The sequence below is a fragment of the Gymnogyps californianus genome, chromosome 22 (assembly GCF_018139145.2).
Source record: "Gymnogyps californianus isolate 813 chromosome 22, ASM1813914v2, whole genome shotgun sequence".
NCBI lineage: Eukaryota > Metazoa > Chordata > Aves > Accipitriformes > Cathartidae > Gymnogyps > Gymnogyps californianus.
The window spans coordinates 4,457,436-4,479,368 of NC_059492.1; the positions used below are offsets into that span (position 1 = coordinate 4,457,436).

At 43.9% G+C, this 21,933-nt stretch overlaps 3 protein-coding genes across 5 annotated transcripts in view; 1 reads left to right on the forward strand and 2 right to left on the reverse strand.

Moving 5' to 3' along the window:
• Nucleotides 1–2,972, reverse strand: part of MACO1 (macoilin 1) — a 30,046-nt gene extending 27,074 nt beyond the window's left edge. For both annotated transcript variants that reach the window (XM_050909962.1, XM_050909961.1), the window contains exon 1: nucleotides 2,759–2,972. In XM_050909962.1, the coding sequence (XP_050765919.1) occupies nucleotides 2,759–2,838 (80 nt within the window). In that variant the 5' untranslated portion in view covers nucleotides 2,839–2,972. The remainder of the gene's footprint in view (nucleotides 1–2,758) is intronic.
• Nucleotides 2,973–6,221: 3,249 nt separating this feature from the next.
• LOC127025168 (RH-like protein) lies at nucleotides 6,222–15,866 on the forward strand. Its single transcript, XM_050910017.1, has 11 exons — nucleotides 6,222–6,327; nucleotides 6,504–6,647; nucleotides 7,896–8,082; nucleotides 8,303–8,453; nucleotides 9,132–9,273; nucleotides 11,982–12,142; nucleotides 12,458–12,595; nucleotides 12,824–12,954; nucleotides 13,861–13,940; nucleotides 15,069–15,142; nucleotides 15,779–15,866. Exons 2-11 carry the CDS (start codon nucleotides 6,515–6,517, stop codon nucleotides 15,803–15,805), a joined length of 1,224 nt encoding a protein of 407 aa, XP_050765974.1. The 5' UTR covers nucleotides 6,222–6,327; nucleotides 6,504–6,514; the 3' UTR covers nucleotides 15,806–15,866.
• A 1,896-nt stretch (nucleotides 15,867–17,762) lies between these two features.
• TMEM50A (transmembrane protein 50A) lies at nucleotides 17,763–21,772 on the reverse strand. 2 transcript variants are annotated; one of them, XM_050909831.1, is made up of 7 exons: nucleotides 21,710–21,772; nucleotides 21,187–21,298; nucleotides 20,666–20,778; nucleotides 20,214–20,281; nucleotides 19,914–20,006; nucleotides 18,529–18,589; nucleotides 17,763–18,235 (listed from the first exon to the last, which is right to left on the reverse strand). In XM_050909831.1, the coding sequence occupies exons 2-7, from the start codon at nucleotides 21,277–21,279 to the stop codon at nucleotides 18,190–18,192; spliced, it is 474 nt and encodes a 157-aa protein (XP_050765788.1). In that variant the 5' UTR covers nucleotides 21,280–21,298; nucleotides 21,710–21,772; the 3' UTR covers nucleotides 17,763–18,189. The 2 variants fall into 2 exon arrangements, with proteins under 2 accessions (XP_050765788.1, XP_050765789.1); XM_050909832.1 differs by lacking the exon at nucleotides 21,710–21,772 and adding an exon at nucleotides 21,409–21,458.
• Between the last annotated feature and the right edge of the window lie 161 nt (nucleotides 21,773–21,933).

Sequence of the window (21,933 nt, forward strand, 5' to 3'; positions counted from 1 at the left end):
TGGCGTGCCATGTTACGCAGCACTTGTACGCAGCCTGAAGTACCTTAGAGCTGTAGATGGGGAGTAAAACTAAACTGAAAGGGAAAAAAGGGGTAAAAAAGGCAGAAAGCAGAAGGAAGGAAAAACAGCAGAATGAAAAAGCAGTCTAAAGCAGAATAGGGAGGGCAGCTGTTGAAAATTTGGTGGGGAAGGGGCACGGGGGGGAGATTGGTCAGGAATAACTTTGAAAGTGCTTATGAAGGGCTGAGGCCAAACAGTTGGTTTAATTTAGGTAGTGAATGTTGGGGAAAGTACTTTAAAGAACTACAGCTGTAAAATTTCAAATAAGAAAGGCTGTGAACCCTCAGATCAACTTGTTCAAAAGGATTCTGCAGAAGTTGGCAAAAAAATTAACATTCAGGGAGACAGATATTCACATTTGTCACGGCAATCCAGGATTTTACATTCCTAACTCTGTTCTGTGACTAGAAATTATTTTTCTATCACTTCTTATCATTTGCTTCAGATTTACACATGTAGAGAACCCTGCTACCAGAGTTTTACTGCAGGACAATTCCTTCACTGCTTCACCTGCTCCAAAACTCTTCAGCTTTGCAGCTCTCAACTACACTCACATGTGTCTATTAGTGACAGTGTGCCTAGCTCTGCAGTGAAAGATTGAAGAGGGAACCAGGATGGGAAGATTGGTCTTAATTTAAAAAGCAAACAAAAATCCTACAAGAGTTAAGTATCTCAACCATGCTGTTTGTTCAGCCCAGCTGCTTGGCATATAACACTACGATGCTACCTACTGATAACTGTATTTATTGGGTTTGTGTAAGCTGATGGTGACAATTAAGATAAGTTGAGTAAATAACTGTAGTAATTACAAGAATTTAGAAATCTATAGTTATATGAGAAGCTACCTGTATGTAATCTCTCTGAATTATGGTGGGAAAAAAAGGGCAGGGAGGAGAAGAAGGAGAGCAAAAGAAACAAGAGAAAGAGCCACAATCCATGTAGAAGTACCCCTCTCTGGTTAGATTTCCAAAGAGGCAAGCTTTCACACTAGTTTCTCTTTTCTTTCTGTGGGACAATACTTTGAAGTCACTGACTACTTCTGTTTATCAAAATGCCATGTGAAACAAAGTCTAAAAATCTGATTTCTGAACTAAAGCTTTCCAGGAGAAGTTAGTACAAGAAGCCAGATGTCTCTCTCAGCTGTTCACACAACTACAACAGCTCTACATGCTGAACACACTCATCATCTGGTGTTCTTATCTTTTTCTGGTTTTCCCTCCTTCGCTCACCCCACTTTTCCAGCCAGTCACCTCAAAGGTAATGGAGAGCACATGATTTTGAATGACTTTTGAAAACTAAGTAATTATATAAGGAATTGCTTATATTTGAATTATTTTCCTAAGACTAGTCATCTTAAAGAAAAAAAACATCCATTTCTTAGAAGTTAATACTTAACATTCCAGGCACTGTTTTCTCAACACCTGAGAGTCTAAAGTAACAAGATAGTCTCTGCTCTCACGTAGAGATTCACTACAACTAGGATAAGCAGCATATTGTGACAAAATTGTTACAGTCAGAGCTCACTATCAGCTGTTTCCCTTATACAAAGCTAACATCTGCATTGTATGAGTTTACTCAAGTTTCCAGCCACTGCATATATAAACCTCAACTGAACTAGAAGCAGAAACGGGACATTATGCTCACTAGAACTTTCAAAAGCCAGCTTTCCAGCCTCTACTAAAACAAACTCCTCTTTATTCAGAAATACATAATTATTATATTTCATATAAAATTTGACATACTTAGATACTCAGGAGGGCAGAGCTCTAAAATACTCTTTAAAATATGCTCACAACAAGCAAACACTTAGGAATCTGTGTTTTGGTGCATTCTGCATGTAAACACCTGGAAAGCATGCCCTTATTCCCAGACACCGATGAAGTACCCTCCTGTCCCTAAGAACATGGATCTCATTTCACTACAGTTTCCTTTCTCATTTCGGAGGTCAGAAGCGAGTCAGATACCCACTGCATTTTCACCACCACAATGCCATCCATCCCCGTTCCGGGCATTACCCACACAAGTTCTTGCTCGCATCCCTCGCTGCTACGCCTATCGCTCTCGCGTGCTTCCACTGCAGAGGCCACAGCACAGGTATCTTCACCACCACGTGAAAACCAAGTTTCTTAACCTTAGCGCGAGAGGCTGCCGCCCGCCGAAAGCCAGCAGCCCAGATGCTAGCCTGCTCTGCCACGCTGCCGCTGTCGAACCACCGCAGCATGCGGTTCACAGGTTTAGCACCTCTGGGAAAGCCCAACCGTGAGGACCCACTCAGGAAACCTCCCCCGGGAGACAGGGCGGCGAGGGCCCCCCCACCCCACCGCACGGTGCCAAGCCGGGGGGGAGGCTCCCACACCGGCTCCTCGCTGCTTCCTCCAGGCAGCGCCGACAGGACCTTGGCCAGCAGCTCCCCCCACACCCCGCGCTCTCCCCCGGCCCCGACGCCTCGCCGGAGCCGGGAGCGGACGAGGGGGGCGGCGGAGGGACCGGCGCGGCCTAGCGGCGGCGCGACCAGGCCGCGGGGCGGGGCAGCGCCTGAGGGGAGACGGGGCGCCATGTCGCGCGCGGCCCCCGCTGACAGGGGCGGGGGAGGCGGGGCAGCGGGGAGCCGCTGAGGGGCCGGGGGTGCGAGGGGACCGGGGCGGCGGACCCCAACCACCACCACCACAACCCCCCCCCCCCGGGGGCCGCTCGGTACCTGCCGTAGATGCCCTCGGTGATGCGGTTCCGCTTGAGCGGCCGCCGCAGCTTGCTGCAGTCCGCGCTCCGCCGCTTCATCCTCCCGGCCGCCTCCGGCCCGGCCCGGCCCGGCCGGCCCCGCCGCGCGCCCCGGCCCCGCGCTGCCCCGGCCCGCCCCGGTCACGGCAGCACCATCCGCCCCCGCGGGGGGTTCCCTCGCGCGGGGCTTTTTTTTTTTTATTTTTTTTTTTTCCCCGGGAAACAAAGAAATAAAAATAATTCCTGGTCCGTCCCTCCCCGCGGCGTCCCCCCGCGCAGCCGCCGCGCAGCGCCCCGCCTCTCCTGGCGCTGCCCAATCAAGCAGCTGATCCCGCCGGAATGACGTTGTGTTCGGCCAACCGGCAGCGGGGAAAGGCAGACGGACAGCCGAGAGGGCCCATCGCGGCATCAGAAAGTTGGTCCCGCCCACCCGGGCGGGTGGCCCGCCCACGCCGTTGATTGACGGCCGCGAGAGCCCGTCAAAGAGAAGGATTCGTGAATTGATGGCTTGTGGGCCAATCCCGGAGTACGTTTTGTTCTCCTCCCGCCTACTGTCCTTTTGAGCTGGTTGCCGCCCCGTGTTGTGATCGACAGCAAGACTGCCCAATGGAAGAGACAAATAAAAATAAAAGGACAGCTCAGCTGTCCATTCGGAAACGGAAGAAGGAGGGCTCAATTTCCTCTGTCATCGTAGGGCTGAAGTACCGCCCCTCACACTTGATTGACAACCTCTCTGGCAAACAGGCTGTTGGGAAAGGGAAAGCTAAGTCTCAGGGTGCAAGAGTAAGTGGAGGCAGCTTGTCGCGCCCTGTGCTTCCCCCACAGCGCGACCCTGTGCTGACGGCTCACAGGAGGGTAAAAAAAACCCCCTCAGAGTGACTGACGGACTCCTCCAGCCAATAAAGGACGCATAAAACAGAGTGACAAGCTATCGGCCCAATCGCGAGGCAGGAAGCGGGGGGGGCGGGGCGACTCGGCCTCTCTTTCCCCGATCGGCCCAAAGACGGACGGTGGCTGGAGATGGGCCAATCAGAGGCCATGAGGGAAGCCAGCCTTCGGCCAATGGGAGGCTAGTCCCTAGGGGAGGCCTGTCGGGAGGGGAGGGTGTTCAGCCAATGGGAGGTGAGGGGCGGGGTGGTCCCGCTGGCGCTGCTGCCGCACGGGCCTGCCGAGTCACGGCCGGGCCCCGCCCCCTCCCCGTGCCGTCGCCGCCGGTTCAGGGCCCGGGCCCCGGGCTTTGGGCCTCCTCACCCCGGAGGCCGCTGGGCAGAGCCCCCACCCCAAGGCCTGTGGCCCCCTTTGGTCCGTGGAAACCGTGAGGAAACCGATGGCGGCCCCCGAGCCTGAGGGAGGCCGCCAACACGGCCAGGCCCGCCTCGGCCCCCCGCCCGCCCTTTGGCTGACTGGAGAGTGGTGGTGCCCGGGGCACCCCGCGCCTCTCCTTGCTGCCCTGTCTTGTCCGGCCTTGCCCGGAGCTGGGCTGGGTGCCATGGGCCTGCCAGGCCTCTCTGGGGGATAACGGGCCTCCCAGAACAAGAGTCATGCGATGCTGGGCTGAGTCTGAGGAGCGTGGGTCCCCATATGGCGTTAAAACTGGCACAGAGGGGTGCACGTGAGGCTGCTGGCCCCCTTGGCTCGGTCGATGGGGACATGTTACTGGTAGTGGAGCTCTAATTTGAAAGTTATTTTGTGCTTCACCCTGTCTGAGATCACTGAGCTTAGGTCTTTATGTTTGGGAGGGAGTTTAAGCTGGAAATCCGAGCATCAGCATTTACAGTGTGGCATGTCATCCTGAGGGAAAAACATGGGTAAGTTCCTAGCCTTTGGTGTATTTTCCCTGAGTCTTAGTGCTGACGGGCTTCAGTAACAAGTGTCAAAAGAGCTAATTGTGTTCATTTGACCATGGCAAAATGGTGGAAGGAGTTCTGGGTTGTTCTTAACCTGGGTATGAGTCCTAAGGGTTTGTCTTGCAGGAAACAGATGAAAGCTAGTTAGATACATTGCATTTATAAACCACACAAAGACACTGCATCAGTTAGCTAAATCAATTTCTAAATTGTTGCTTCAGCTGTTATATTTTCCTTGTCTAGAGAAGGTTCACCAGGCGTTCTGGTTCTGAGTTACCCACGTGATCACAGAATTCCCATAAAAAGGAGCTGAACATAGATCTTTCTGCATTGGGATTTTTTGAAGTCAGGGCAGCACTCTGCACGTCTGGGAAAGTCCTTCGAATGTTGTTTAGGAGTTTCTGAAATGGGGGTAAGGATACTTAACTTATGGTTTTATTAGGCCTAAGTAAAAGCTGGTAAAGCGATTTGATCCTGCTTGTGAGGAATCACCACAAAGGCAAACCTTTGACAGATGGCTTGAAAACTACTATTGTGCCATATAGCCTGCGTTTGCAGGAGGAATGTCCTAAAATATAAGTGAACTGGAGTTTTTCTGCCGATGTGTCTGATGCATTATTTCTGTCACCAGTAGGTGGCTTTCTGCCCATCTGTGTGCATTGTTACTGTCTCAAGCCCCAGCATGCAAGCACAGCACACAGTTTGAAATCGCCTCGAAGCAGAAAGTCTGAGGCATAATTACAGTACTTTATTCTGCTGGACTACCTGAACAAAGAAGTGTTCAGTCTACCAAAAGCACAGTCAATACTGAGAAGATAGTAATGTTCATATTATGGGTTCATAAATTGTCTTCAACAACCAAATAATCTTATTTAACAGATTATGCCGTCTGCGCATAGGGGTATACTGAACATAGTTAGCTTCCACCATATAGCCCTGCTCATGTGCCCACAGTGCTCACTCTGGTGGCTCCTGGTTTAAAAAAACAACAGCAACAACAACTAAAAAAACCCTTTGCCCTACCAAAAGGCTCAGAACCCAGAAGGCAACGGGTACCTTGTAGCCACAGTGTCGTAATAGAAGTTGATACACTTCTGGATGAAGGCGAGGTCTGAATTAAAGAATCAGAAAGGTGTGCGTCTGTGGTTTGGTTCTCAATTAAAAGCCTGCAGCACTCTGAATGGTTTTGCCTGCGTGCGACTTCCCGGCCTGCGGATTACCAAGGTCTTCCAGAGTGTTTGCTGTAGCTGTTTCCATAGCCATACTATAAACAATAGACCAATCTTACAAGCAGCATAGGAAATGCTACATCACCTCTATGTGTCCAGAGATTCTTGATTCTCTGGCGTTGGGTTGGATTAATCATGTATGAGAAGGTTTGTTGTGGAACATGGGTGTAGAGCTATATCCTAACCAACCCAAAATCACATGGAGAATCTCAACAGGACCTTCCCCAACCTTTATATGAAGGGACTTGGGTCTAGGATGGATATGAGCAATGTCAATAAATAATATTTTTGCATGAACTTCAACATCCTGCTCTCATGAGTCCATGTTCTTCTTTACTTGCCATTTAGCTGATACATAAGGCTCAACAGCAGCCGAAGTGCTGTATGGATGGTATCCTGGAGCATTACAATATTGACGGCTTGATATGTCTGTGTTCATGAGTACTTTCTGAGTTCAGTCCATGTCAGTTGTGGTAAGTTTGGGCTCCTGACATGCCACAGATAAGGAACTGTTCCTTGCTGACGCCTCTTGGGCTTTTTATCTCTCTGAGTTTTTATTCCTGCCCCCCCACACCTCCTTTTCTATTGGTTTGAGGTTACTGGAACATTTTTATAGAAAAAAATATTAATGTGTTTGTGCTTCTTGTAGTCTAGTGCACGATGTCTTCTGATTACCGCAACTTCCGAAACAGCGTGCCGTGGCTAATCCTTTTTCTCGAAGCTGTTTTCATTGTCCTCTTTTACTTTTTGGTCTCAGATGATGGTACATCCAGATCAAGCACCTCCTACCCAGGTAAGATTGGCAGTCTTGCTGTGAAAGGAAAGGTTAATGATTGCTTTTATTTTGCAGTGCAATAGAGATGGGATTCAGCAGGTTTGTGTTAGTGAGAAGTAGAATGTTTCTGCTGCCCTTTAGGTACCCTACCTTGCCATGTATGGTGTGTATTTATTTATATCAAAGCAATGACAGTGAACAAAGACATAAATGATACTAAATTGCATTGTTGGTCTGTTTTCTGCTGCCTGTTTGTGGTAATCTTGACTCCTATGAACGTAACAAACTTCTGAGGGCAGGCACTGCTCTTTGTTAAGTGGCTACCTCTGTGAGGTCTTGGCATGTGAAGGCTTTGTTGTGCTACAAAGTAAGAATTCAGGATGGCAGTGTTTTCCATTTGAATGCTTGATGTAAATAAATGAAGTTAATACAGTGGAATTAAGGGTTTAAATATATTCTGGAGATGTATTTTCTGCATTGATCAAAGGAATGTATTAGCAGATTGTGCTATGGCCATAGTGTGTAACGTATTTACAGTGTTGTGCAAATATGAGCTGGTTAATCCTCATGACATTCTTGCGTTACCCTGCCTGTTTTATAGCTCGAAAAATGAGATCTACGTACTAGCAGTTTGATATTTTGCTGTAGGTACTGGCCGGCACAACCATATGAGAATATGACTGTTAGCATGTCCCAGGGGACACTTCCAGGCCTACAGATCCAAGAGCTTATATCTTGGACAGCCTCTACCTTTTATGCAATGGTGCTGGTTTCCATATTAAACTCTTTCTACTGCTGTTTCTGTTCCTTCTGCCCAGATGAGGACATCATACAGGTTTCTCTTTGTAACTCGTTTCTTCCCTAATGCCCTCAAGGAATGAATCAGCACTAATTCACAGTAACTCTCCCTGAAAAGTCCAACTTAAGCTCTTTAAATTCGTCTCAAGAAAAATGAATGTCCAGATTTCATTGCTAAACATGCTTCGTTTCTGTCGTGCTTTTTGACCCCTCAACCGCCATCCTATGGCATCCATTCTGATCACTTTGTAAAAATAAATTCAGGGTCAAGGGTATTGTTTTTCTGATTACCTATGGATTGGAAAGAAAGGTCTGGAATTCTTTACAAGTACTAAATAATAATGGCACCTGAATTTTTATCTGAAGGCTTCTTAGTTAATTGTGATTATTTATTTATTCATTTATTTAAGCAGAAATCCAGTCCGCATTAATAACTTTGCTGCTGTCTTGGCCTTTTCTGTCATGCAGCTTTTCAAGATGTCAACCACATGGTGATTTTTGGATTTGGCTTTTTCCTGACGTTTCTGAAAAGATATGGGTTTAGCAGCACTGGATTCAACCTCCTGATCATTGTACTTGGTGTCCAGTGCTCTGTGCTGACAGAAGGTTTATTAGTTTTCCTTCTTCAAAGGGAAAACGAAGATGGTCTGAAAAGGTAATTCGTGTTAGAATTGGAATAATCTAGAACTGCTGATTGCTCTTTGTGGAGGATAATGCCTTGTTATATGGACCTATTTGCAAATTAGCATAGTCATATTTGCAGACATTTTAGAAGGCTTTAGGTTTTTAAGTATGTTTTACTGTCATTCTTTCCTTATTGGCCCTGGTGTGGTCCTGATACAGAATATTTTTTTCTTTCCTTTCTTTTACTGCAGAATAACAAAGGCTGCTATGAGTATGACTGCTGTGGTCATCTCCACTGGAGCTGTTCTTGGGAAGGCTAATCCTGTGCAATTAATTCTGATGACAGTTGTGGAGATAATAGTTTTCCGTATGAGCAGATGGATCAACAACACAGTCCTGCAGGTACTGTAGTATGATTTCCAGGCACATGAGGGAAAATTTCACTGGGACTTTGGGATGTTGCCTTTTGGTGGTTTTAGTGCTCTGCTGACAGCAATATCAGTGTGTTTTATCTCTTCTCAGTTAGATTGTGACTATGTTTTCATTAAGAGATGAAGTCTGACTTTGGGACTATACTTAAGGACATTGAACTCCAAACCCTGCATACTCTATATCTATATAATTGGCTATATCTGTATTCTTGGCCTTAAAGGGTGAGCTGATCTGATGGATTGGGTTGTAGTGCGTTTGGCCTTGCCCATGCCCTGAGCATCCCCAACACATGAATGAAAGCCTTGACCTATGCTAAGGCACTAACTGCCTTTAAACTTTACTCCCTCCCTATGTCAGTTCTTTCTGGAAGATTTCCAGTGTGAATGGTATACCAGCCCAGTCTGGACAGCAGAATTGGACCTGCATTTAACATACAATGTAAACATACCCCAATATATAAATTGTGTGTTTATGAGCCGCATTGAATTCAGCTAAGTTAATCTCGCATAAATAACTCATACATAAACTGAGAGACTGTGAAAAGAAATTGCTTATAGGGAGGTTACATGAGCAACTATATCAGGAACTGCACCAAAGGCTTCCTGTGGGATGAAATAAACCACAAATTTGGTTGTTCTATTGATACAGGTTCCAGACAATATCAGCATGATGTATGTTCACCTGTTTGGAGCCTACTTTGGTCTGGCGGTCTCCTCACGCTTCTCTGAACCACCACCAAAGTCTGAGAAGAATGCGAGTACCCCGAAGTCAGATTTATTGTCCATGTTGGGTAAGGCATTTGCTTTAACGTCTCAGTTGGAAGAAGAGATTGCAGTGAGAACATAAGGAATGTTTCTGGGGGCTGGCCACAGCACACTGAAGCTTTTGCATCCAAAGTGCAGGTCTGAATGCAGCCAAGCATAGAAAACTGCTGCTGCTGTGGTTCGTGGTTTCTGACAATGAGTTGGTGAGTCTCAGCATGTTTCCTACCAGGCATATAAGCCACTCCTGCAACGGCTGTGGCTTAGTTTGCTTTTGTCAGTCTCAGCATAAAGGCTATACCAGGTTAACCATTCCCTCTCCCAGCTAAGTTGTCCCCTTTGGGCTTGTATAGGCACATTGGTAAGGGACCTATGTGCCAAAGTTGAGGTCATTACTTGTATTTCAGTAGTGCTTACAGTTCCCAGCTGGGGCCAAGGCTCAGTTTTGTTTTGCAAGGTGCTGCACAGAGATATAAAAAGGCAGTCCCTGCCTAGTCATGTAAATGAAAAGATAAAAGCCTGATGAAGGGTGGGGAATATGATACAGCCAGGCACACAAGAAAGGATCTGAGTGATGATAGGATGAATGTATGAGAGTTCCATTCTTTTTCTTCAAGAAGCAATTTGGTTTCTTTATTCTTGTGACTTCTGTTATGTAACTGCCACCAGCTGAAATGAGATCTTTCTGCAAAGGCCCACAGAGTCTAATCCTCGGTCAGTCTTCGCCCAGCTGAGGGAAGGAGAAATTTAAATGCTGCTCTTTTGAGTCCCTGGAGTTCTTGCTTTGCTGGAGAACTTGCGGAGATCAGTATTTTAATCTAACTCATCAAGACACTGTTACGCCTTCATTATAATTTTAACGCAGCTTGCTACAGCCAAGTGCTTGCTATTTGGAGTAATTATATTGCCATGTCTTGAATAATTTCTGAGGTAACGTGGGTAGAAAGGAGCAACTGAACAGGCAAGTTCCTTGTAGCTCCTTTTTGCATCCTGCTTCTGAGGGCTGTGTGAAGGGTGCTGAGGTCTTCACCCATATTTGGGCTCAAATTGTGACTTTTATTTCCATAGGTCAGCAGATACTCATAAGAATGCTTCAGTGGCATTAGTAGATTCTTTTTTTTTTTTGTGACTGACTAACTACCTAATCAATGGGAATAAGATTGTCCTAGTACAGATCATTCCACCAATCCTCACGGCTACCATAGGTTTTGAATTGTCAAAATGGCCTCTCCTGTCGGAGAGGCGTGGTTATCGCCACCTTGGTGCACTGAAAGGGTGAAAATTAGCAATGGAAATTGGATTTCAAGAAGCCAAGATAAGCTGGTACAAAAGCAGTAGCTGCCAGGGTTGCTAGAAGCTGGAATTAACCATTGTGCTTTATGGTGACAATGTCTGTGTCACATCTTAACTGACTTGAACAAGAACACTTCAAATTTTACTGTCAGGTGAATTGCACAGGGGTCTGGTACCTCTGTGGTGTGGAGAACAGAACATTAGCTATGGAAGTTGACTGGGCAGCAGAAAATAATGACTGGACAAGGCAAAAGAATGTTGCTTGTTTGTATTGTCCTCTGTGCACTTAGAGCTACGTGCAACACGGGGAGCAGAGGCACAGATTGCCATGTGTGGTCCAACTTGCCTTAGTGTGAGGCCACCTACTTCCCTCTGCTGGTTGGAATTTGATCTGTCCGTGTGTATCCATATGCACATACAAAAACATGTATCCTGCCAAGCAGTGAACTTGTTCTGTAGAGGCTGAGATTCCTCAATGCTGACAGTTAGGGCCCAGGTCATAGAAGCAGAAGAACCTGTTTTTCATTCCTGTTGTTAGCGAAGCCTATGTGGTCATGAAAGTGTGACACTGTGCAGTGATCTTACAGGAGGAAAATGAATTGTTCTTTTGGACTTATATACTAGGGAGTAGCTATTCGGTAGATAACTCTTTGACAAATAACAAGAAAGTTAAGCTGTGTATAGCTGAGTTGGTGAAGCATGATCACCTTAGCTCAAGCTATTGGTCTTTAGCCCTCCCCTGGAGTAATCTAGTAGAGGTAGAGAGGATTCTGTTCTTATGATCTATTTCATCCTCTTTTTTTCTCTTCAAACCCTGCCAGAGGGCAAGACAACCAGTACCAGTTGTACTGGCAGCCAAGGTAAAAGACATTCCAAAGGCACTTTGGGTTTCTTTATAGTGATTTGTACCATGTAAGCTGTTTTCTCTTCCTCCTTGGCTTTCTTCCATTCTCTCTTGCAGCTGGTTTTGAACAGTTATTCCACAGTTCCATGAAAAAGAGCAGAAATTTTGGCCAAGGACATTGGAGCAAGCCCCTGGTGCCTGTGCAGAACAGGCAGGATGCTGATTGTTTGGAAATCAACAGTGCAAGTGTTCCCACTTGTATCTGAACCTGCATTTAAGGGGACGATAGATAGGACAAAGCTAATGTTAAAGGTTTTCTTGAAGAGAGAATCCTACCTTCAACTCTGCGAAGGACCAGCCAGATGCCAGTAGAGCTGTGCTTTGGCTGTATGCTTGACATTACAGTGGTATGTTTCTGGGAAGGTGTTGGGATAGCAGGGAACTCTCCGGGCTGTCTGCATTGTGAATTGTTATCCTTTGTTTACAATGTGGGAATTATAGTGAATGTAAAATGTGGGCTGGAGCCCTCCAGAGACAGCCGGTGATGGATTCACTGTGTTTTAGAGCAGGTAATGATAGTTGCTTGTCTTTGTCTCCAAGGTACTCTCTTTCTCTGGGTATTCTGGCCAAGCTTCAATTCTGTACTAGCTGGGAACAACAAGAGCAAAGCAATCTACAACACCTACTTTGCCCTTGCAGTGAGTGCTGTAACTGCCTTCGTGTTGTCTGTTCTGACCACAAAGGATGGAAAATTAAGAATGGTAAGACATGAGAGAAAATCACTGCATGGAAGAAGATATTTTTCTGTTACTCTCAGTAATACACTGAAAGTATAACAGCTATTAAGTAAAAACAAGTCCAGGTTTTCAGCCTGACAGTCATCATTAGCCTCCCAAGCAGAACACTGAAGCTGTAACTTAGAAATTATGTTCTCAGATTGTAATTTACAGTATACAGAGGCCCAAATTCACCCTAAAGAGATTGCACTTGCATGAGAATAGCAATCTATGATATTGGGCTGCTATAAGTGATGACTTGAAATTCTCACTCCATGTTTTTGTTGTTTTATTTTACAGACTCATATCCACAGTGCAGTGCTAGCTGGTGGGGTCACTGTTGGTTATGCAGCACACAGTATTGAGTATCCTTGGATTGCAATGATTTTGGGTCTGCTTGCCAGTGTGATAACCATATTGGGATCTTACTGTTTACAGGTAATACTCGAAACCTGAAATTGGTTTTTGTATAAGCTGTATAAACTTCTTTTCCAATGTAGGATACCTCAAGGAAAAGAGATTAAAGCTAGGAAGCCTGAAGTCTTTTGAGCAGAGTGCAGGATTGCAACTTGCAAGACCAAAGTTCATTTTCTAGGTCTGCGGTAGACAACATGCTATTATCAACTTGTGTTTCGGTGTATCACTTAAACCTTTTCTTCTTCCCAGAGATGCTTCAATCCTGCTCTCAAGATTCATGATACCTCTGGAGTTCATTTCACTTTTGGCTTGCCTGGTGTGCTCGGGGCTCTTGCCCATGTTGTTCTCTTAGTAATAAAAAGATGGACTGATTTACCAAGGTACATAAATTCTTGCTCTTAAGTAGTAAGCTTAGCTAATCATTATTGTAGTATGCCTTGAGAAGAGTTTTCATACATACAGAAAGCCTGAACGTCATCACAGATAAATCATTTTATACCAGATAAGATAATCTCTGAAGTCCAAAAAAGTCAGTGAATAAGACTTTCAGAGTTGAGCAGACTTTGGATCAAAACTTCAGTATTAGCTTTTGGTCCTGTTTTCTGTCTCCCTTTTTATTTGATATTAAATACAGCAGGCGTAGGAGATGAAGGCTGGGGATGTCCATCCTTCCAAGACTCATTTTGGCTTTCGTGATGTGTTTTGGGGAGCTTTGTATGCTAATACAAGGGGGGCAGAAATCAGCATTTCTCTTCGAATGAGGCTTTAACTCTGAGTCAGGGGCAAGAATGCCAGTTTGGACTAAAGCCAGTCTGGACACTGAACTGGAAAATATACTTGGGGAGATACCCTGCAAAAGCTGAAGGGCTCAGTTAAGAATATTCTCCATAGGTTGTTTTGATCTGGCACTGGCATCTCATTTTTGCAAATCAAGCTCATGTCGTGTCATACAAGAAGTTCTCTGATTTTCTCCGTTTATGCAGGAATGAATCACAGTGCAGCATAAGGGCCTTACACTTCTTGTCATGTTCTTACTGAAACAAACAAATTTCATGAAGTGTTAGTGCCACAATGATGGTTTCTAAGGGCAAAATATGTCCTCTGAAGTCTGTATTAGGCTTCTGATAGGATCTCTTAAAACATCTAACTGCAGCTGCAGAGAGATTTGAGAATAACAGAATTTTGATGAGAGGTTTTGATGTAAAATGCTGTGTAGATACAGATTCATTCAGTCTTAATGCTAAATTCACAACTGTAAAAAGTGAAACACTTGTTTTGCTTTTCAGACTGGGTTATTTGGTCATGATTTCCGTTGGTGCCTTCTCCCTGACCATCAGTATCGCCTTGCTAGTAGGTTTTATTACAGGTCAGTATTGAAAAACGTGTTTCAGTACTATCATCTTCCTCGTTTCCTCAGGGCAAGGGGTATGTCATCTTACTGCACCTGCTGTCATGTCAGTGCAACCCTTTGCAGAAAGAGGCCAGTTTAACTGGGGCTCTGAAGTGTGTTTCTATGGGTAAATTATTTGTAGAAGCCATGGGAAACATGAATGCCAGGGACTCTTCAAAGCCAGTCTTTTGAAGAAGAGATCTGTTCAACATAAATAACCCAGTAGCATCATTCTTTCATTGGTGAAGTTTATTTTAAGAGGTGCTTAACAGCTGCCTTCACATTTCAGACAGGAGATGTGTGAGGATGAAAATATTTTTACATTTGAGTATTGTCTTAGTGACAGAAAAACGCTATCTAGAGCTTGTCACTTTTTAGGCCAGTTGGTATAAATCTGCAAAGTTTCACGAATGTCAGCTCGCTTGCATGAGCCAAGCACTAGGCCTTTGATCACTAGTGGTTTGGGATCATCAGGGCTCATGTGTTTCCCATGTGACATTCTGTTTTACGGCAGCTGCTGTTTTTCTATAGCTGTTAATTCTGTCTTGAATAAAAGAGAAATGGCAGATGAAAATTGCTGTGACATACACTCCAAAATGATTTTTTTGTGCTTTAATTGATCTCAAACCTTTGCATTACCTTAAGTGTAATTAAGAAGTTGAGCTAATCAAGCAGATTTTTAAAAAACATTCAACTAAAATAATCAAACATTCAGTGTTTAACCAATTGTTTAAAAATCCAGATGTTTCCATCTGAAATCCCAAGCTAACAGTGCTGATAAGCCCAATTGCTTTAAATACACAGGCTTTTTTCATGCAAGAAGTTAATTTTTGATGCATTTTTAGAATCTGGCAGGATGTTTAATGGGGTTTTACCTAGAGTAATTAATTTTTAATCACACAAGCCTTGATCCTGGCAAGCTTCTCTCTTTGTATTTAAGGTCAACTTGAGTCAAGGGGCTCTGCTGAAGCATTTAGTTCTGAATTTGTATTTTGATCTATGTTACATTTGCATGCGTGTTACTAAGAAACCTCCAGTCACACACGATCTTCCCCTTTCCCTGTTGTATGTATTTATATTGGATATATGTGTTTTTACAAATAGGTTTAATCTTAAACCTCAAACTGTTTAAGACCATCCCTGTATCAAAGTACTTTGAAGACCAGTTTTATTGGGAGGTAAGTTTCAATGTAAAATTAACTGTGTGGGAGTATATATAGCACCTTGTTGACCTTGATGAAGAACTCTAGGTATTTGAATTAAAAACAAAAAAAAGGGATAATTCCATTTCACAGTACCTTTTGGATGCCCTGTTTGAAATGGATGAGCTGTTCCCACAGTTGATTCAGGGCCTGAACGTTATAAATGCATGTAGTCTTCAGCTAGGATTGTCCGAGCCGTTGGTGGGCACAGGGCTAAATCTGAAATAACCTTCTTTGTTGTAACACGTAATCTTAGGGGCTCAGACATCCTCTGGGATTGACGGCCCTGGCCGCCGTGCTTCATACACAGTCCCTGAGGAGACTTGAGCAGCATCTAAGAGAGGGATTTTTAGAAGCCAGTGAATGGAATGAAAGGTGCTTTTTATGAAAACAGACCAAGCCTCCTGGCCTTCATGGGTGCAGAGTGGCTATTCAGTCTGATGCACAAACACAGGCCTTGGGCACCTTTAGGTGCTGAATGTGATGCTGTATCTGAATTACCGAAAAAAGAAACGGATGAAAATAAGCTTCTAATAAGGTTTTCCATTGCCTTTTTTTGTATGATGACTTGATGCATAAAATGTTCTGATGCAAGAATGTTTGTCTTCACAGTTTCCCCATTTGGCTGTTGGATTTTGAATGGAGGAACGCAGATGACAGATTTGACCAAGATAAGCTTTTCCTATTTGTCACTAGAGAAAATGAATAGCTGTGATGGGTTGAAAGAGCACATAAGTATCAATTCTCAGGCTCAAAAAAGCCATCCCAATGGACACACAAAAAATTAGTAATAAACTGTTCAAGTTATTCTTGAAAGATACAGAGTGTAAATTTACAGATGCAAACTTAAAACACATTTAGCTTTTCTGCTTTTTTGGTCTTACCTTAAGTATTTTTTTGTAGGATATATACAAAAAAGTTGGCTGCATTCATTGCTGTAATGGCTTATCAATCAAAATGCTTGGAAACTTTAAACTATTTTTAGCTCCCAAGTTTAAAAGCCAAAATATGCATTTTAAAGTATAATTTTTCAAGGAGCACATACTCATTCTTATCTAGCAAAGCATTCAAGTACTTGTTTTTAAGCTAAATTAATTCTGTTGAAGGCCTTGTTAAGCAAGGATTTGATGAGTGAGCTGGATCAGGGCCAGAACTCTGCATCTTGCCAGACTGAACTCTTTGAGTTATCTGACTGCTTAAAGAAAATTCTGTAATTACTTGGCTCAGGCTAGCTATTTGGAAGTTCAAATGGCAAGAATTGTTCTGCTTGTGGACGGCGTCCCTGAAATCAATGGTATTTACTCGTATTTAAGATTTGGCAGCAAACCTCAGAACAGCCTGTCTGCATGGTGACAGTCTTGCACCACCACGGGGTCAACTGCCCGAAAGGCTCTGGCTGCCCTAAAAGTGTGGGCAACTGGGGAGACTGGGGGAGCAGTCCTTGGTTCCGCTTGGTACCAAGGCTGAGACCTCATTTCTGAGGTGTCTTACGTTGAGCTGTGTTACTCGGAGACAAGCAGGGGACTTTGGTGCGCGAGCTAGGGCCGGATCGGGCAGAGGATTCTGTGCAAGTGAACCCTTGTTTTTCAATGGATTGTGATCCTCAGTGTTTCTTCTTTGTTTCAAACTAGTCGACCTAGAAAAACTCTTTCAAAAATGCTTACCTAATAAAAAAGTCAAAATTTGATTGTTTTTATTTACTCAGCACACTTGCTTAAAAATGAAGCAGTGAGGAAAAATGTAGCATTAAAGACAAGGCGCAAGTTCTTTGATGCTGACTGCAGTAACACATGCTGACCTCCATTCATTCATTAGGGATTACGCAAAGTAGATCACTACAGTTAAAGAAGCGTGAGACAGGTTTCAAGTAATGAAAAATTACTTGCGGAGGAAGGGCCAGTTTTTCTTATTTCCAGGTCACAAAATAGCCAGTGATCTGCTGAGTTTATCATCAGCTGCCCACAGCTTCCGCCAGCTGACGGGGACATTCAGCCTGGACGCACACTTCTATAGTCGCATTATCTCACAGTTAACACGCTGCTTACTACCTGTGTCATGGCGTAATCCAGGCTCAACTCGAGTTCTTCACTTTCTCAACTTTCCAGCAACCAACCAAACATAACTTCTGCAACACAAACGGCTGTTTTCTAGCAGGAGTGATTTTAAGGAATAGTATTTTATTCCCTCCCTTTTCCCCACATCTCTTTTATCACTGATTTCTTGAGCAACTAGCCTAGGTGAATGCAGATACAGGATCAGAATTCTCCCTGGTAGTGACTGTCCCTGGTCTGAGGCGTACTCTTTGCCAAAGAGAGAACTCTGATCTGAAGAGTACTCTTCCTTTTTTTTTTTTTTTAAACAGTGGTTAGAAAATAGTTGACAGCAAGCTTTGTGGATGAGCTACTTCCATCTAGAGCCACTACGTAATCTGTACTTGTGCCTCTACAGTGTCATCCACAGCAACAGTAAGTTGTTACTCACCAGAGACTTCCTCATTATCGCCACAGGATAAATTAAATATTCAGAGAAGGGGAAAAAAAAAAATCCCAAAGCAGCATAGTTCTATATTACGCAAAAAAAGACACACACCAGTAAGTTTTGAAATTGAAGAAATGGTTATATTGTCCAGATATAGGAAATATTTAATAAATACATGTTAAAAAGTTGTTTTAAAGCATTTTTAGTAAGTCTTGGATTGTAAATAACGTCATAGAAACAGCTGGTTAAATACATCCATTTTCCACTATACTATTTACTTGCAGCAAACATGGTATCATAAAAGTGACTGCTGTTGTTACTTGTAGCAATTTTACATTTGTCAAAACCATGACAACATTTAAATCAACATACAAGAGTAAAAAAATTAAACAGAACAGAACCAGCATTTTTAGTGCTATGATTTAAGTTTTCCTTGTTTTATCTTTAGACACAATTGAAGATCACTGTTTACAAAATGATTTTACAAAATTTTAGGATTGTGCAGTTAAAAAACCAGCATGGCCAATGCACTTCCACAGGCGTGTTCATTGCCACAAATCTTCCGTGCGACCAAATTTGAAGACCAGTCCTCTGTTTAAAACAGAACAAAGGGACATGAGTACACAATGGAGCAAATCAAATACCTAGTATTTTAAATACATGATTTCAGGGAGCAAGTTGTAGTATTTGTAAATCCAATTCCTGGTCCTGCAACGACACCTTTGCAGACAGATCCCAGAGATCTACTGGCTGTACCAGCAGTTTATTCACACATGTCTAGCGACAAAACAGGGCTTAAGAAAAAAAACCAGATTACAGCAAGTTTCAGTTTTTATCCTTAAAAGCAAATTAAATAAGAAACGAACAAAGGAAGATAGTCTTACCCAAAAAAGATGAACGCATTCTGGAAAAACACAGCTATTCCTGGGTATACTACTGGTTTTTCTAACAAAAGAAAAAAAATTTCCATAAATTTTTTGGAAGTCATTTTCAAGCATATCCCATCTCTGACATTTCAGGAACACTAAATTGCACCATGTTAGCAAAGATAACCAGTTTCATTTAAATATGAACATTTGGAGTCTATACCCTGTGAAGCAGTGGTAAAGAGCTGAGTTTGACAGAGGGGTCCATTACAAGATAGAATTCCATTACAATATAGGATTCCCGACGAGATACAGGGGTGAAGTGACAACAAACTCTTAGTGCTCTTGCAACTACATAACAAATCTGCCGAAGCCAGATTGTTCTCCCATGGAATTAAGACAGCACTGTGCAGCTCATAGACCCCTTTCTTTCTCTAACAAGACAGTCCCCTCCAACCTCTGTTGCTCAGTTGTGTGACACAGAAGACAAGCATAAGCATTACCCACTGGAAGTTAATTCAATGGCTTTTGTGCCCCCCCAAAATCATTTAGCTTTCCAAGTAAAAGAAGCCTCTCCTGTTCTCTAACCAAAAATGTGTGTCTCAAATGCAATGCTCATGAAGACTGTAATTATCACATGGGATTGCACATCCCGTTTGGAATGTGTGTAAGAATATATACGATAATATTCATATATAATGACAACATACAAAATGGGAGTGCACGTTAGCACTACTATGCAACTAACGCACCTAGGTTTCCTTGAAAATCCCCTGTGAATTCAGTAAGGCCAAAGCTGACGAGAATGTAAATTAAACAAAACCACTGATGTGCCCTGACTAGTCTGAAATTCACTTCAGCTCCAGGTACAAGTCGTATCTTTACATTTACTTAAGTGACCTAACTTCCTTTTGAAAAACAAAGACTAATACACTGCAGTTTTCATGTCTTTCTCAAGACTTGCCTTCACAAAAAGTTACTGTGGTACATGTTAAGGTATGAATTTAAACAGGGAATTTGAATTCATTTTTTCCCTGTTGCTAATTTAGCATATAGGCTTTGGGAGCAATTTGCATGAAATCAGTAATTTTTATTCTGGGAATAAGTGTTCACCCAGGGAATTGTTCCCATATAACTGCAGCAGCTTAATTATATCAGTACAGTTCCCAGTTGACCAAGAGCTGTGTTTCTAGTGAGGCTAGTTGGAAGTTTGTGACTTAGAAGTAGATAAAATCCATCCCAATAGTAGTAGATAGTATGGAATAGTGGTGCGTAGGGAACCAAAATATTAAAACTGGGCCTGCCTAGAAACTATCTAAAAATAAGTTCTAAAATTCAATAGTCATTTAAAATACTTTAAACTTTCAAAAACGGATCAGGTCGCATTCCATGCTATATTTTACCTTTAACAACGTAGCCTCCAAAAAGGATCCACATGGAAGCAATCAGAGATCCAAAAGCCATCATAAAACCAATGAACAGCCAGATCCGAGCACCTTGAAAAAGAGGTAGGGATGTTTTGTGCCTGTGTCCGAGTACAGACACTTGTGACTTTCAGCATGCTTTTGTTTCAGAGCACCTTCTGTCACACACCAGAGCTATGCACAGCTACACAACGTGCACACTGGTACAGCTCTTACAACTCTTCCAAGACTTAAAGTCTTCACGGATCTATCGCTATACAATAGCCTACGCCACTGTACCTGTTTGTCCTAGACAGCCTTCACTGTAACTGTCTCCCCGCACTTGTCCATTAGACACCGCATTGATCCTGTATGAGCAAAACAGGATAAAACTGGGTAAACATAGGTAAAGCAAGAAGTAAGTGTTCACAAAACAATAGGAGAAACTTCTCTGAAACCTATATAAAACAGATGATGTGTGGGGTTTGGTTTTTTTTTTTAAAAGAAGGACAAGGCTAAAACTTAAAAAGCATTTCTCCAAAGACCTACTAAGACTTGGACCTGTACTACATAGTTTTTTTTAAATGGTTCCTTACTATAAACATCAACAAATATAAGAAAGATATTAAAGCTGCTCAGATAGTAGCTTGATTTATTATTAGTTACCTCTCCATTTAAAGACTGCATTCTTTTATTAATTGCATAAAACAAGTTCTAGGAGTGTGTAGCTCTGATCAAGAAATTACACTTACATGAGGAATGCAATAGTGGCTATAACCCCACAAGCATGGTATGAATGGTTGAAGTCTTCCACTTTAGGGTATTTTACAGCTGCATCTATGATTATCCACCAACCCGTAAAAAACTATTAAAAAAGAAGAAAAAGCACAATAGCTTAAAATACAGACACAAGCCTTTTAACAATACATAAGATTACTCTAGAAAAAGTAACATTAATATATAAAATCATTCTTACAGTCTCCAACCCAAAGTCAACTGAGAGCATAACTAGTTTTGCTATCAACAAGGTTAAATGCAAAGCCAGAGATTTATCTACTCCCAATAGTTATTACATGGGTAGAAGCTGTGAAACTTAAGTACCACGAGGATTGCAAGCACCCAGAACAGATTTTGTCGTTAACTTTGCTGCTACATACAAGAACAATATATCCCTGTTCTTCCTTTTACTTCCAAACGGCTAATAATTTTTAGCTCATCGACAGCTGACTACATCTAAAAAGCCCGGAAGCAGCATAAGAGAAGTTGTACGTACCAGCACTCCTGCAGCAACAGAAGCGATCGTGTTTCGTTTCTCTCCCCAGTCAACACACTCTGAGCACCTCAAGCTCTCAAGAAACCCTGACATTTTTCAGCGCTCTGAAGAACTGGAGAAGTAAAAGGGACATTTCTTTCCAAGAGGAAACCCGTCACACATCAAGAGCTGGCATGCAGCAATGCGCACCGTGCAAGGCAGGTTAAAACTGCTACACGCTACCTGAAAATCCCACAGCCAAGGCCCCTTCCCGAGGGACGACCGCGCAGAGCAGCTGACAGAGCCAACACCCACCCGGGACACCGCTGGAGAGCCGATGGCCTCAGAGCGGAGGCGAAGACACCGCCGGTCACCGCACCCAGCCCTCGGAGGGGGGGCCCGCCGCCCTCCTGCGCCCGAGGCCGGGGACATCCGGCGGGGCTCCGGCCATCCGGGAGAAGGAGAAGGCGCCAGCCAAGCGTCCCGCCCTGCCCGGGGAGCGCTCACGCCCCGAACCGGCGCCTCACGCCGCCTCTCCGCTTACCTGAGGGCGGGGAACGACCGTTGGCCGGCGGCTCACCGGCGCGCGCGCAGCAGCCCCAACCGCCGCCAGCCAGCCGCCGAGGCGCGCGCACTGCGCATGCGCGGCGCTCAGCTGATGCGCTCCGGCAGCGGCCTGAGACGGGCCGGCGCGCGCGCGCGGTCCCAAACAGACCCTTCTGCGCATGGGCTGTAGTGAGGGGGTGGGTGGGTGAGTGGCAGCCAATG

Bases quoted from the DNA above. Each gene is read 5' to 3' on its own strand.
- LOC127025168 (XM_050910017.1), top strand. From the start codon at position 6,515: ATGTCTTCTGATTACCGCAACTTCCGAAACAGCGTGCCGTGGCTAATC. The intron at 8,083-8,302 runs GTAATTCGTGTT...CTTTTACTGCAG, and splicing joins AACGAAGATGGTCTGAAAAG to AATAACAAAGGCTGCTATGA. The intron at 9,274-11,981 runs GTAAGGCATTTG...TTTGTCTCCAAG, and splicing joins AGATTTATTGTCCATGTTGG to GTACTCTCTTTCTCTGGGTA.
- TMEM50A (XM_050909831.1), bottom strand. From the start codon at position 21,279: ATGTCAGGGTTTCTTGAGAGCTTGAGGTGCTCAGAGTGTGTTGACTGG. The intron at 20,282-20,665 runs GTAAGTGTAATT...TTGCTCATACAG, and splicing joins GCCACTATTGCATTCCTCAT to GATCAATGCGGTGTCTAATG. The intron at 18,236-18,528 runs GTAAGACTATCT...TGTTTTAAACAG, and splicing joins AATGCGTTCATCTTTTTTGG to AGGACTGGTCTTCAAATTTG.